At 44.3% G+C, this 16,307-nt stretch overlaps 1 protein-coding gene across 1 annotated transcript in view; it reads left to right on the top strand.

Annotated features, from left to right (window-relative positions):
• The window catches only part of ADCK1 (aarF domain containing kinase 1), a gene marked incomplete at its 3' end in the record, with an annotated part of 56,892 nt that extends 41,152 nt beyond the window's left edge, over window positions 1-15,740 (top strand). Inside the window, exons 4-6 of the mRNA XM_010018731.1 lie at window positions 8,726-8,884; window positions 12,235-12,393; window positions 15,624-15,740. Of these exons, the coding sequence (XP_010017033.1) occupies window positions 8,726-8,884; window positions 12,235-12,393; window positions 15,624-15,740 (435 nt within the window). The remainder of the gene's footprint in view (window positions 1-8,725; window positions 8,885-12,234; window positions 12,394-15,623) is intronic.
• Between the last annotated feature and the right edge of the window lie 567 nt (window positions 15,741-16,307).

A 16,307-nucleotide genomic window follows, 5' to 3' on the forward strand; every position in this document is an offset into this window, starting at 1 on the left:
ACAGGTAGGATCTTGGCAGATCTATAAAATCTGTGTCTGCTCCTTGCTGTTGCTGCCTGTTGTAGCTGTCACCACTGAGATTGGTTTCGATTCAGGATGACTGATACTGTCAGACAGTTCTACCTTGTCTTAAGGATCTGACTTAGGAAAATAAATGAAGCTACGATGTGTGTGTCTGAGCACGTACTATTAAATAGTAAGAGTCGTCAGGGATGGAATAAAAGATGCTTTTCCTCAAAGTATGACTCTAACAATTAAAGGTACTATAGCAAGTAGATTGATGTGTTGCTGTACAGCTCAGTGGATGGATGAAATGAAAGCAAGGGTGGCTTTATGTAGGCTTTCTCAATGTTTTTCTAGCTAGAAGAGATTGAAGAAAAAGGATGGTAGGTTAGCAGAACAGGGAATAACCAGGATCGTAGGTATCAGGTAGTGAATGAGTGAGCCAACTTTGGTCTCCAGATGATTGAATCAAGGACTCTTCCTTTAGCAGAGTTCATTTTCTGTAATATTCATGGCTTTGTGACTGGGAAATGCTGTTGGTAGGATCACAGAGAAGATTCTTTGTGGTATAGCTGGTAGTGGGCTTCTGTGTACCAAAGTGGTACCACCTAGAAAGAACAGGAAAAGATGAACTTCATAGCCCAGCTGGCTCACAGCCTTTTCTGAGAAGAAAGGCTGATGGACAGCCTTCATTTTTTGCTATTGCAGTGCAACATTAGCAGTGATTAATCGAGTTAGCAGTGATCAGCATGCCAGGAGCAAATGTGTATACCATTGGCAGATGAAGTTACATGTCTGTGGCTGTGTGTGTAATACCTGTTGTATATGTATGGTACAGATGGTTTTTAAAAATATATTAAAGTTACAAATTTGATCCTGAGAAATTAGATAAGGGCAGATTTACAGCTGACTGGACAGCCCTAATTCTTCTTATCCGTGCCTGAGCTCTGTGACACGGTGTGGCCCAGCATCACAGGCGATATCATGAAGAGCCAACGTTAGCTCTTTAAAATTCTAGGCAGGCACCTTAATGCACATCTCCCCTTGAAATGGACCACAGTGCTTTGCCATCCCATGCACTGAAAGATGCAGGGATTTTATGTAATAAGCCACATGTAATTGTTTCAGTGCATCAGAATACACACATACCTTTTACCTGTATTCATTTGGATGCAGGGTATACCTCTATATACGTGCACACTTTCATGCAAATATAATATGAACACCAGTGAATCCATTCAGAATAAAACCACTATTCTGTATATATCTACAATATTATTAAAAATATTGAGTTAATAAATACATGTTCTTGACAGATGCATTTGGGAACCATCAATTAGGCTTGGCATTCATTAGGTGGGGAGAAGTCCAATCAGATTTCACTGACTCAACAAAGCCGCCTATAAATTGTGGGCTGTTTGTTCTGACGTTTGATGAATTATTCTTCATAATCCACTGTCTGCTGCGATAAATCTAATCTTTCAGTTTTTGCTGTCTTAATAATTCTCAGAGCAACGCTGTGACATTTTGTTTTCATAGACAGGATAGAAAGGCTGGGACAATGGAAAAAACCCTCATTCGCTGTCTGAGTAGATTGTTCTACTCCAAGGTAACATCTTCTCGTGCCTGGAACTCTGGTCTTGCAGACTTGCAGGTACCAGTGAGACCAGGGACAGCTATGTGTGTGTTCTTGAAAAGGTGGCCAGCCTAGACTGAAGTTTGCAACCCTTAAACCTAGTCCAGGAAGGGCATTCTGACTTTTGAAAGCAATAAGGTCCTAGTGTCAATGCAATGAATTCCAAAATTTCTGGGAGCCACAAGCCTTAGAAATGCTGTATCAGACATAGAAGTGAGTAACTCTTCAGCTATTCTTTCACATGAAATAGAGGGGACATTGTACTATGCAGTGTTAAGATGACAGCTGCAGCCCCCAAAAATTCCCATGGAAAGCTGCTCTCTTCCCAGAGTGGTATTGTGTTAGTCTGTTTTCCAGCAAGTTCACAAATCCCATTTTAACAGTGCTCTATGCTGTCTTGGCTGGGAGGCTGGGGATGGCATGATTCCTGTGTAAATCTCAGAAAGCTCTTGCAGACTGAGCTTACCTTAGCAAATTGCCATCCATGGATCCATGATCAAGAGGGGACTGTTCAGTGCTGTCTCCATCAGGAATGGAAAAAAAAATGAACTGAGTCACCTCATGAAAAGAATTCCAGCTTGGAGAATGACACCACAAGGAGATGTGCAAAATTTACCTACCTCAATCACTTTCTTGCTGTCAGCTTCCACCATGGACCTTTCTCCCAACTGTATGATTCCCTTTGTCTTGAATGGATTTATACCAGCTTCCTCATACGCATCTTCCTGTGCTGCTGCATGGCAACAAAATGCTACAAGTCTGTGAGCTGCTCCTAGTCATCACAATACAACACTTGTTAATGGAGCTGTGTTGTATCATGGCCTGTGATGAGTATCCTTGGGGCAAGAAGTTCAGGTTAATCCTGTGCTGCCTAGTCAGCCCCTTCTTAAGTAGCAGGACGTCTCATAGATTGCTATCTCCAAATACAAAATGCAAGAGTTGGGAGCAATTACAATATGCTGTGATCCCAAGAAGTGATCTGCTGTGAAATTGTGGCTGAGGTTCTGAGTGTTTCAGTTTGCATTGCTTTTTGGTGATAAAATAATAGCATCATCCCTGTTGGGCCACTTTTTGTGAATTGTTTTGAGCATCTGTGATAGGTGGAGTGTCTGGAGAGGGCCTTTGTTTGAGATGGTCACAGCTTCTGCTGCATGTTCCCCAGATGTGCCAGATTGGCAGAGTCCCATGACATGGGCATATTTGCACTCAGTTCTGGTGTATCTCTATACTTTTGGTAACAGAAGCAACTTTATTGTCTGAAAGTTATATGACAGAGGCTTCATGAAGATGAGCTGTTACCAGTGGCCAGGGTTTACCCTGGGCACTGGGCCAGCTGTGGTTCCCCCATACCTTCTCAGTGTCCTGGGTTCAGCTACAGCAGTCATTTTTTCTCCTTCTCAGTAGCTGGTGCAGTGCTGTGGTTTTGACTTTCAGTCTGGGAACAACGCTGATAACACCGATGTTTTTAGTTGTTGCTCAGTAATGTTTACTCTGACCAAGGACTTTGTCCTGCCAGGGAGGAGGGGAAGCCGGGAGGAAGCAGAGGCAGGACACCTGACCCAAACTGGCCAAAGGGCTATTCCATACCACAGCACGTCATGCCCAGTATAGAAACTGGGGAGAGTTAACTGGAAGGCCCAGATCGCTGCTCAGGTCGGGCTGGGTATCGGTCAGCGGGTGGTGAGTGGTTGTGTCCTCTCCCCCTGTTATTTCCCTTATCATTATTATTGGTGGTAGCAGTAGTGGTTTGTATTATACCTTAGTTACTGGAGTGCTGTTATCTCAACTCGTGGGAGTTACATTCCTCCGATTATTCTCCCCGTCCCTGCGGGAGCAGGGGGAGAAAGAAGGGGGGAGTGAGGGAGTGGCTGTGTTGTTTCGAGTTACTGGCTGGGCTTAAGCTACGACACTCAGAAACTTACAGGATCTGTCAGTAACTTTCTGATAACAGTGACTTTTTGAGACTGTCAGTCTGGTGGGAAGAGCTTTTGAAGAACATAAGGATGACTGTACAGATCAGACCAAAAGCTGAAGCCCACCACTGCCTCCAACTATAGCCAATGTTGGCTAGGAGACAAAGGCTATAAAAGCATGACAGGCATATAGTTAAACTTTACTTGGTATGATCTTCCATCTTCCAGCAAGATGAAGATTAGAGATTTCCTGGGCCAGAGATTTTATCTTGGTGTTTAATAGCTTGTGATGGATTTTCTTCATTGACCTATCTACCCACCTGGAATTCTGGTATTCATAACATCCTGTGGCCATGAGTTCCATGGTATAATTGGTGGGGGAAAAGTACTTCTTTTTGCTTGTTTTAGTCCTGCCATCTGGTCGTCTTGTGTTCTAACTGATAATTTGCTGCTCCTGGAGTGAACAAGCGTTCCCAATCCTGTTGTCTATGACAGGAGTGATTTTATAGAGCTCTGTGATGTTCCCTTCCCATTGTCTGTCTTTCCAGGCTGAAGTCTCCTTTGAAGTCCTGGGAAATACTTGAAGGCAGTTTTGAAATGGTTTGGTGAAGGACTGTCTTCCCCTGGGAAATGCTGAGCATTTCAAAGTCTCCTCACTGATACTACCTGTATTGGAGTGGTTTAGCTTGGCAGGGGAAAGGTTTTATGTAAGTGATTGTGGAAAACCAGAATTTTCAAAACTATCCTGGACTCTGCTGGAAACCTCCCGGGTAGGACTTGCAATGCAAAATCTTCTTACTTAGACCCTTTAGTAGTCTCATTCTGGCTACACAACATAATAGGGGTCTGGAGCACTAAGCTGGAAGGGGTTCAACCTGCCAGCTAAACAGGGCTGGGCTGTTGAAACACCTTCTGTTAGTGATCCTGCATCGCACTGCACCCTAAATTTGTCCTGAATGGAGTGCTACCACACCGGCAGTGTTCATCTGCTGTGGTCAGCATGGCAGAGCAGAGCTACCACATCCCACTTGGGATGTTGTTACGTAGTGCTGAGCCAGGAAGGGGCTGCAAGACTGAGGGTCCTGCTCCAGCGTATATTGTTGGCAGCCCTTCTGGAAAGGGAAGGGAATATACCTCTCTGTGGAGCGGGCAGGTTGAAAGCAGGTGGTCATATTTGATCATTTGCTGCAGCACATGGATATAGAAAGGCTGGGATTAAGAGACAGTATATTTCAAAAGAAATAAGCTAGCAAGACATGCACAGTTAACATTTAAGGTTTGGAGACATCAGGCTGGAACTTGGGATATGTGGGTTAAGGCCCATCTCTGTCAAAGACTTCTAAGAACATGCTGGTCAGGTCATGTATGGTAGTACTTTCAGAAAGGACTCCGGATTTGGAAGTTTAAATCCAGTTGACTTCCAGTAACTTCGTAAGTGTTTAAGGACAGGATTCACAAAAAATACTGAGGCATTCTGATGCTCAGCGTTGCACATCAGCTGGTGTGTGCCACAGACCTCAGGCAGAGCAGTGTGTGCTTTGGGAGGGCACTTCAGCATGTGAGGAGGCCTGTAGGTGACAACTGGGGACTCCTGGAATGTGTGAGTTTGTGCAGGGCCCGCCGTGGCTGTGCATTTCATACAATGGTACTCTGGGCTTAATGATGGTCTCTAGGTGCAACCTCAGCACAAATACATACTAATAAGTGTCTAAGTAGATAGATCCTGTAAGAGCTTTTTTATCAGCTGCCTGAGGTGTGAATACTAATACCAACAATCATGAAAAGATTTTGCATATTTAAAATTAAATGAGCTTCATTCCTTAGAACTAGACAGTCAGGGCTGTATTTCCAGCTAGTGAAATACAGTGACACATTCACCTGCTGGTTAAGCATGTGCCTGATGGGGAGCTGGCTGTACAGGAGGCTAGTGAGGGAAACCACTGCGTGCAGGGACACTGCTCACCTGTACAGCTGTAAACCAGCAGCTGGCTGTCCTGCTTCTTTGGAAGAGTAGCCCTAAAGGTCCTTTTCTCTCTTTTAAACCTCTATTAAACCTGACTAGAAACTATGCTCATTTCGTTTCCTGCCAGGATTACAGATGGTAATAACCAGTTTGATAAGGCCCTTTGAGACCAGCTGTGTCCTGAAAGAAGCTTGAGAGTTCCTTAAGTACCATGTGAGGTGGGCTCGAGACTGTCCCAGACCTTTGCTTGCTAATTACACATCCTGGAAATGATGGTTAGAGTTTTTGTTAAGGGTGCTTATTAGCTGGGTGCTTGTGAGCAGTAAGAGCCTGCAGCCTGCTCCAAGAACTCCCCGCCTGCATGAAATGGGTGCAGCCACCTTCCCTTGGGAAGGACCCTACTCTCCAGCAGGCAGTGTGAAGCCTGGCTCACCGCTTCTCTGCTTCCATGTCATACAGCCTCTCGCTTGCTTGTGCATGTCAGGGACACCCAGCCTCCATCAGAGGCACTCGCTGCCTCCAGCGAGCTGCAAAAGCACAATTTCATAATGAATGAGGGTGATTTGCTAAGTGGGGGGTCCTGGAGCCAAGCGTAATTGTGCTGCTGCTTTATCTCATCCTCACACCTGCTCATGTAATGGCCTGGTGATCTGCTCCCTCCCCCATGTGCACACTCTATCCTTCTGCTCCTGGAGGATCCATCAATTCTCTGGCCCTGTTGCAGTTCCTGCCTTGCTGCCCTCACCTGCAGCCTGTGGATGCACACAGATTTCCTCTTGCACTGCAGCAGGGCCACTGGGCTGGCTCTAATGAACGTGATTGCTAACCTGGTTTTCATGTCCTGAACAACAAATTTTTAAATTAAATCCTTCTGCACAAAAGAACTCCTAGAGACAGCTTTCTTCAAATGATGTTTCCTTAGAAAACTTTGTCACACAAGAATATTGGATGTATTATTCCTGCCTGAGGGAATATGTGGAGCTTTTTTTTTTATTTTTTATTTAATCCTGTATGCATTCAGTACTGGTGAAAATGGTTGGATTGACAGTGTAGGCAATTAAAAGCTTTTGAAATCCAGAGAAGGTGGAATTTTATTTAATTTATATGTCATCTTACTATAAATGCATCTTACTGGTTTCAAGCCAGTGAGGTCCCAGTTCTGTGCTTTAACCATTGGAGGATGTTACCACCCTTATGATAGTTTAGACTAGTAATATTGGTTGCTACTCTGTAAAAGGTACACTCCTTTAATATGAGTATGTGGGGTAGTTGAGAGAGTTGAAGAAAGCTGCAGCTTGACCTCTTGTGGTAAGTTCTCTGCGTTTTTTCCTTCCTTATGGATCTCCTAGCCAAACATGCTCCTGGCCACCTTAAATGTCTTCTGCTTAACAGGTCCTCTATTCAGCTGATAGAAAAACTTCACCTAAAGGTGAAAGTCCCTGTGTCTAGAACATGTGCCCCCATAGCCATCTGTCATCTTAGGTGCTTCTTTCTTTATATTAATCTGAAATGAGGATCTCAAAAATCCAGAAGTGAGAGGGAAAAGAAAGGGCGGAGGGGAAGAGAGAAAAACCTTTTTTCTCTAGAGGCATGAATGTCAATAGGTTTGAATTATGGACCTGCTGTAATTAAAAACCACATAACTAGTTGTTTTTAAATGCAGTTGTTTTACTTAATTGATTTTGCTGCCAGGACCAAAGGGAATTAAATAAATAAATAGAACCCACCTTCCTAGTGAATTACTGGAGGCAGCTGACTCTCTATTGGAATCTAATTGCTGCAAATGCTCCAGTTTGTTGCTAGCAATAGTTTTCTGTGGAAGGGGCTGGAAGAGAAGGGGTAGGGTGGTGTGGGAGGGGGCTCATTCCCTGGCAGCTGCAGAAGGGAACAGACTGCTCCTTGTATAGTATTTTTCTTCCTTGTCAGCAAAAAGAATATTCGTTTAATGCTTTGCATGAAGACTTTGCTTAGAAGGTCTTTATTCATATTTAATTACTAGCTCACTGCAGCTCCCATCTTTAATTACCTTTTAAAAAGCAGGTTATAAAAATGCACTGACATTCTTTCTTTTTTGTTACTGCATAAATTACAGGCTTCTCAACCACTCACGCGAAATCAGTCCAGCCTGTGGGAAGTGTGGGATAGGTTCCCTTTGCTGACTTCTGGATACCTCAGAGCCTTCTTCTGCACCTTGCTCTACAGAGCAGGACAGAAATCCTCAACTAGCATTAGAGGAACCAGCTCTGTGCTTGAAGCCACATAACCGTGTTGGCATTCCCTCTGAGCTAATTTAGCAGTGCAGAGGGGCATCTCTAGTGACCATAGCAGTAGTGTTTTCAGGTCCAGGCTGCCCAGTGCTGTGCTGAGGATCTCTTAGCAAGGTGCTGTATTATGCAGGACAGATGGGCCTTTGCCCATCTCCCATTGCCTCACCCATGTCTGTCTAGGTTTTGGCTTCCCATGGTGAATCTACTTATTTGCAACTCTTCTTATAGTCTAGTCCTGAGTTTCATGGGCAGAGCTGCCAATAATTTCCTTTCCTGCCCATGAAGTGCTTTTCTGTCCCCACCTGGTGCTTTTTGTGAGGAGGGAGCACTGGTTACTTTTACTGGGAGTATTAGAAAGTCCATGACATAAAACAGGTTTTCAGGGCAAGTCATAAAAAGTGCAAACTGTAGCATTTTTCCCCCTGCCCTGAATCCAGCCCTTACCACTGCTCCTGGTCATGCTGGCTTTTGCCAAGTAAGCTGGCTGACACTGCCGTAATGCATGGGAATATGCTGTCAGGTTTCAGGGGTGATGGTGGGTGGAATATAAATATCTGCAAAAGAAGTACATGAAAAGGGACAGCTGATGGCTTCTGCACCCAGTAGCGACCAAGGATGCTGACCACAATTGCTCCAGCCCATTTTCAGCACAGCCTGGAAGGATCCCTCACATGATGCCGGGCCATTCCATGTCCTAGATGAAATGCGCTGCTGGGGCTCTACCACAGGTTTCCATGAGCAGAGTATCTCCAGAGCACTTCCATGCTTAGCAGACTTCACTGGGACGCCAAGCAGTGACAAGGCTCAGGCAGGGGACAAGGAAAGGATGAAAGGGCTGAGCCTGTCCGGCTTTGGCACATGCTATCTCTGGCCTGTGGGCTGGGCTTTCTTTAGGATAGTCTCTGGCACCCCAAGCTGATGCTTCTTTCTCTTCTTCTGGCAGATAAAAGAGCTTTTCATGAGTTTTGAGTACACTCCTTTGGGAGCAGCATCACTAGCCCAGGTGCACAAGGCAGTGCTGCAGGATGGCAGAACCGTGGCAGTGAAAATCCAGCACCCAAAGGTCCAAGCTCAGAGCTCCAAGGATATTTTGCTCATAGAGGTAAAACTACCTGTTGACTTTGACTTACAGAGCAATTGCCATTGGAATGTGTGGGGGCCATGTTCACTCTGTTACAAGCAGGTATAATACCACTATTGTATACCTTTGAAACCTCAACAGGGATAAATGATGCCTTATGGGAATAACACAGAAAGTTGGTGAGGACTGCAGTGCAGGCAATTGTGTGGATGGAAAGACTGAGGAAGAGGGTAAGAGTGAAGGAGGGCAGAAGAAGAAAACAGGTAAACATGAATGACATCAGAGTAAGTCCATATGAGATTTAAGAACTAGAGACTGAGTCCTGAAGTCTGTCTTCAGCCTGTGTGCTCATGAAGTGGTTGATTAAACTGGCCTTATTTCCCCTTGCAGTCAGTGCTGTGTGGCCAAGGAAAGATCATTCTATGGGATTAGCATGTGTTTTTCAGTTAAATTCCATTGTGGATTCAACAGGGGGGTTAAAGGGGGCTGATAAGTGTTTAGAGGGTACTGGTGATGCAATGACACACAGTTCACCATCACAGAAGATCAGGAATTAAGGATCCGATCAAAGATCCTGCTAGCACACTCTCAAAGGAGCACATAACTAAAGCTTCTTTAGGCATCTAAAATACCCAGCTCTGAGCAATTGTGGCTAGTCTGCAAAGAAGCACAGATGGTTCCAGCTGGAGCACATCACATTGCAGCTGAATGTTTATTCTGAACTCATAGTGAAATTTTGGGGGTTCAATAAAGATATCCCAGTAAGATGTGATATGTGTGTTTCAATGCTGGTTTGAGAACAGAGAGCTGTTTAAACTAGTTTTGGGTCCAGCTGAGGATTTGGATTTGATTCTGGTCCTCTCCGGGACTGACTGCAGTGGTCTGCCCAATGAGTTTGCTTTTGTGAATCATCACGTGCACAGCAGATCTCAAGGGGCTTATGGCATTCCTCATTCCTGCCCAGAATAGGATGGCAGAAACTAAGCAGTCAGGGAAGAAGGATGGGCAGGTAATGAAATACTGTGAAACCAGAGCAATAAGAAGATGATGTGTGAATGAGCCAAGACCTAGATCCACCTTGGAACATTTGCCCTTTTAACAGTGGATATAATAGAAAAATACCTCCCCCCTGCCATGGTATTGTTATTGTGATTGCTGCTTATACTGGTAAGAGACATTTAAACAAATGATTTTAGAATGATTCTTGTATTTTCTGGTTTTAGACTAAACCTCCTGGGAAACTTGAAACTAAACCAGTGTATTTCCCTTTGGGAATTTAGTGTTGTCCTTCCTCAAATAGACAGTCTGTTTTGTCATCCTGAAGATCTGTTGTGTACACACAGCTATAGAAAAGTAGTTCACAGCATGACACATGCAGCCTTGTTTTTAAAGGGCATCTTGTGAAGTGTTGGTTTATATGCATTATCATATCCTTGCGTGGAACTATTCTTGTGTAGGCTGCACTAAAAGCCAGATTATCTGCAATGAGGTTCTGGTCCTTTAAGAATTGCTTAGATATTGCAGCTAGGTAGCAGGCTGATTTAAATATTGATGGAGATTGTCTTATTTAGAGACTGATGGGAAGGAATCTGGATGGGAAAAGCTAGATGGAAAATTCCTAAATTCACTTGAGGTTTCATGGCATCAGTGCTGACTCTTTAAGAATCAGTACAACATCTGATAAATCCAGAGAGAGATACTTCACTGTTCCTCTTATATCAATACTTACTTCAAGACAATGTTAGACACATGTCAGAAAAGGGACAGGCCAAATGCTTGTTAAGTTTGTCCCTGCTGATGTTCAAGTCGGTAAATTGAGCCAAAAGAGCATTTAAAGAAAGCAAAAAACAATGCATGAATTTTCTAACATCAGGCACCAATGAAATAATCCTTCAGCCCCTGTAAAGTTTATGTACACATTCATGAAGATGGCTGGTTACATTTCATTTGGGTGACATAAATTTGGAAGGATTTATGCTTCTAGATATAACAATTGAAAAATCATTCAATAGTGTCTGGAATCTGGTGATTACATTTTTAAAGGAATATTGAGTTTGGAACTGACATTTAGATAAGAGAAGTAGAAACAGGGGTGGAGAACAAATGTTTTCACACAGCTGAACAGGAGCAGTGATGGTTCATAAATTTACTTTTTGTCATACCTTTCAATGATGGCAGCTTTTTGTGTGTGCTTTAAGTGTTCCTCCTGCAGTGCCGGAATTCCCACCTCAGTGGTGGAGATCTAGAAAGGGAAACTGTCCAGGAACACATTAATAAGTTGATTTTCATATTCAGATGGATGTGCATAACAAGTAAGGTAAAGATAGCAAAGTGGATCACATTTTAATGTTTTATTCTTGTTTTATGACTCAAGTAGTTAAAAAACCCCAAACATGTTATTTTCCTTAAAATGTGGTCCAGATTGTCAGCTTATGTAAATTTGTTTCACTGGTTGAGAAACTGGCCCTTCATTTGAACAGAAAGCATGCTTGGCTGATGTGCAGTTTTGATTAAGCCATCCAGTTGCATGATCTCTTCAAGAAAGATTGACCATCACTTGTCCCTTAAATGTTGCTTTAAGCAAATATTTCCAGCAACCTCTTGGCTGGGCTTTTCAAGGCCCTGTGCAGCTGAATACTTAATCCCTTTAAGGAGGTGGTGGATATATGGCTCTTGCAAAACACCACCTCAGCATTGCTCAGGATGGCTGTGACTGATGCTGAGGAGCAGCATGCCCTCTGACCACCACCAGAAGTGTTCTTTAAAGAACTGTAGTCTGCTACCTGTATCCAAACTCCACTATCTTTTCTGAGCTGCCCAGTGGATTTTGTGTGCTTGCAAAATTCTTGCTCAGCAGTGGAAGAAGTAACACTGAGTTAAGTCTCACTTTAGATCTTCCTTTTCTGCATTATCTGAGAGTTGTTCGAGTGAAGCCAAGCAGTAACTTGTAGTACCATAGGACTCAGAAGAGGGTCACTCCTGGGCCATGCCCTTGGAGAGATTTGACTATGTGGTCTCTTCTCCAGGGCTTCGTTCTCTTACTTTTAGGCAGCAGGCAGCTGGGCTCCGTTTGCTGTCTGTGCCATCATTTAACTCCTAGATGTTCCTGGCTGGAAAAATAAGCTAAAGTGTGTTGCACGACCAAGGCACCATGTGTTGTGTTATGATACCGCAGGAACCCTACAAGTACATACAGATTGTTTTTTTGTTGTGTTTGGTTTGGTGAGGATTTTTTTGTTTGTTTTGGGGGTTTGTTTGGGTTTTTTTCCTGCCTGTAAATTACATGGAATGGTCCTATCAAAACAATACTGTGTGTAGCCGTGAGGCTTTGGAGCTAGGATGCAGCTGATTGCCTGTTTCCTTGCCTTCAGGTTCTCCTCTTGGTTGTGAAGCAGATCTTTCCAGATTTTGAGTTCATGTGGCTGGTGGAAGAAGCTAAGAAGAATCTGCCCTTGGAGCTGGATTTCCTCCACGAAGGTAGAAATGCTGAGAAGGTTGCTGATATGTTCAAGAACTTTGACTTCCTGAAGGTGAGGGAACAGATATTTCTGTGTATGTATGTGCCTTAATAGTGTTACTTCACACATCTGTGCACTAGACTAGGTTGCTCAAGGCTCTGTCCAGCCTGGCCTTGAACACTACCAGGGATGAAAGGTTACCACTTCTCTGGGCAACCTGTTCCAGTGCCTGACCACCCTCACAGGAAAGAACTTCTTCCTTGTATCTAACCTAAACTTCTCCTGTTTAAACCCATTACCCTTTGTCTTATTGCTACAGTCCCTTATGAAGAGCCCCTCTCTGGCATCCTTGTAGGCCCCCTTCAGGTATTGGAAGGCTGCTATGAGGTCTCCACGCAGCCTTCTCTTCTCCAGGCTGAACAGTCCAAATTTTCTTAGCCTGTCTTTGTTTGGGAGGTGCTTCAGCCCCCTGATCATCCTCGTGACCCTCCTCTGGACTTGCTCCAACAGCTTCATGTCCTTCTTATGTTGGGGACACCAGAACTGTACGCAGTGCTCCAAGTGTGGTCTCACGAGAGCAGAGTAGGGGGGTAGAGTATACTCATCCATGCCTAATGCATTTGTGTTACCTTCATACACAATCTGAACTGCACCCATACTGTGCTTTTCCCCACTGACACTCTTACCCCACCTCACCGGCTACGTGCTGACTAAGGTCACTGGCAAATGTCTCAAGACAACCATGCATGTACACATCTGTTAGGAAGGCATAACTTCACATCTTCTAACTCACATGTGCACAAAGCTTTTGCTGACATACAAGAGGCACAAGCCTGCACTGTATGCATTCTGGAAATAAATGTATGGTCAAGCACACATAGCACTGTGGGCACAGTCAGTGATGAAACTGCTTTTGCACAGACACAAAAGTAGCAAAAAATTCACCCTCCTTTGGAACCTCCTGCATACACACATCAAAGGAGGTTTTCACCTCCTGTTTATGCAGCAGTCCCAGGATGGAAGTGACAGATGTCTGAAGTGAGGTGAGTTTTTTTAGGCTTTGCAGGCTGATGAATCCATCTTTTCTTTGCTTCCTCCATGCAAGGGCTGTAATTCCTTGTCACCTGACTCCAGGTTTGGGGCAATCCTTTTGGACCCCAGTGGCAGCAGTGGCCTGCCCATAGACACAGATAGCTAAAAGCCACCAAGGCTACAGAAGGCCAAAGGTTTTGCTGAGTGGGTGCTTATCAGAAGTGGTGTACCTTGGAGAGCTGTATCCATTGCAGCTTTAACCAGGATACTCTGAAGTAAATCCCCACAGAGTGGCCAATCACACATTCGCTGGGTTAAGGAGTTATCATGATATCAATATGTGTAACAATAACAAATGGCTTGAGATGGCTAAATAATGGATCCTTCCATCTGACCTGCCAATTCAGAGACGTGTTCATCACCCGAAGGCAACAGAAGAATTGGTGTCCTGTATCATTAATTTTCTTAAACATGCTAGAAAGCTGAGAAGTAGATTTTGTGCTGTGAACCTTTTTGAGCTTTTAAAGCCAGAGATAAATTGTTTCCATGAACTAGTATTACAGCCAAACATCTGTGAGTAATTAAAAAAAATCACTGAAGAATTTGGCTGTGAGTGAGAGAGGCTTCTCCAAGAGCATGGACAGTGCTTTACAAGCCCACTGACTTGCCCCTGTAAATCTTGAGACAAGAATGAGGATCATCTGAAATGATCTAAGGCATTAGGGATCAGTGAGCTGGGTGGGCTGGGGTACTGTTAGTTTTGGAGTTGGTTTTCTTTCTCACCAATCTAACTGCAAAAAATGTCATCCGGATAAAATGGGGAGGCTGCAAGTAACTGAATCCCCCTTGCCCATAGTGGATCTCTGGCCTCGAAGTCTCTGCAGGGTTAACAGGCAAAGTATGCCAGCAGTGTTGAACAGTGGGACTGAGGGACATTGGAATTGCTCAGCGAAGGAGCCTTTGAGCTAAAGCAGAACACACATGGTAAGGTAAAAGTGGGTGACATTGGGAAAGTGATCTCTCTAGGACAGAAACAGTGGAGGAGGCAGATACTTTGTGAGGGACTGAGACACTGTTAGTAGTTACAAGCAGAGTATTAAAAAATGCTGCTTGTTCAGAAGCTATGATGAGCTGCAGTGGCCTATCTGGTCCCCTGGCTTTGGTCACACTAGATGGACAACACCTCTTACCTCTTCCTGTCCTGCCCCAAGGTGGTGAATCCTTGCTTTGTGCAAGTTGTGAGTCCACAGCAGAGTCAGGCGGGTGAGGAGAGGGGGCTGCACAGCTGGCTCTCTCTTTATAGGATCCAAAATGTGTATCTCTGTACCGAGGCACAATAATCCCTAATATCTTTGGTAAAATGTACCTGTGTGGCTTCAGCCATGTGCAAAGGCAAATCTGGACAGCTTGGGAACTGACATGTCAGCGCAGTGATGTGAAAGATCTCCAAAGGGAACTTCAGCAGAAGGACTCTTGGCAATAGGGACTTCAGCATGGGAAGAATTTCACTGGAAAGAGAGGTTGGAAAAGGGGAGCCAGCCTGAGTGATGCCTGCATCAGTGCCTCCCTGGGTGACACTGGACCTCTTACTGGTACCTTACTCAGCTTGATTTACTGCAGATTGAATGAAAAGTGCTTTGACATTTTACACTTGTTACTGTGTCACGTTGGCAATAAGATAGTTAAGGGTCTCCCAGGGTTTCTGTGACAAGTCCCTTATTTGTGACACTTTTTTTTTCTTCCAGTTCAATTGCAGATGGCCTAAGTATGCGGGGTTTGTCAGCTCAAAGGCATTTCTGTTCCAAGGGGCACTGCAGAAATACAGTTTACGACAATGGCTTATCATTTTTAGAGCTGCATAAGTGGGCCCTTTGCGTAGCAAACAAGATGCAGTTCCTGTCTAAAGGAGCTGAGTGGATGATTCAGAAACTCGCAAAGGTACTAGTTAAACAGCCCAGCGAGAGGAACTGCAGAGCAGATAAGCAAGCTCTCTGACAGTGGGAGTGGGAGGTGGTCAAAACCTTGTAGAGCATGGGACCAGAAATGTTGCATAGGACAGATCCTGCTGCTGTTAAATTGGCGTGTTGTCCTTGCACACATTGCTGCTGTCGTGGAGAATAGGCTGGTAGATGGATTTACCTCCCTTGTGCTCAGGAAAAAAGCAAGTCTTCAGCCTCTTCCATTTTTCCTCATTTTCTAGGTTGTGTGTGATATATTCTCCTTGCTTTCCCAGCCTGCTGTTTGACCTAACACATCTGTTCCTGTTTCAGGTTCCCAGGATCTATTGGGAGCTCTCATCAAGCCGCGTCCTTCTAATGGAGTTTATGGAAGGAGGACAGGTGAATGACAGGGCTTACATGGAGAGGAACGGCATCGACGTCAATGAGGTAGTTTCTCATCTATCTCTGAATTGGGTGTGGTGGGCAATGCAAAACTGATGTGGACAATCAACTGACAATGCAAAGTAGAGGCTGATAGGACAGGCAGGGGCAGAAAAGGGAGCACATACAGATGTGAACAGAGCAATCAATCTGAGAGATCTCAGTTCTTGTGCTTCTGTGAAAAATACGTAACTCCTTTTGGGGAACACTGTCCTGTAGGCTGCACAGCTAGAAAGATCTTCGAGAAGACAGATAGTGGAAAATGATCATCCTCTTCTATTACATACACCTATGGTTTGTTCCACGGTGGCAGTTTTTGCTATCCTAAAGGAACAACTTCAGCTTCTCGTTGTTTTTATCTTTCTTCTTTCCTTCTCTTTCTTCTGCATTAACTTTTTCCTGGACAAATGCATGGGATGTGGCTTTTATAGCTCAAAAGCTGTCACCTTATGCAAGAAATGTAACTGTGATCATATAAGACCTATGATTTATTAGGGTGCTGGAGCCTCAGACATGGTGCTTTGCATAATATTCATAGATGCTTAGACCAGTCAGTCTCACCTCTGTGCCCGG

The sequence above is a fragment of the Nestor notabilis genome, unplaced genomic scaffold (genome assembly GCF_000696875.1).
Source record: "Nestor notabilis isolate BGI_N333 unplaced genomic scaffold, ASM69687v1 scaffold22467, whole genome shotgun sequence".
Classification (NCBI taxonomy): domain Eukaryota; kingdom Metazoa; phylum Chordata; class Aves; order Psittaciformes; family Psittacidae; genus Nestor; species Nestor notabilis.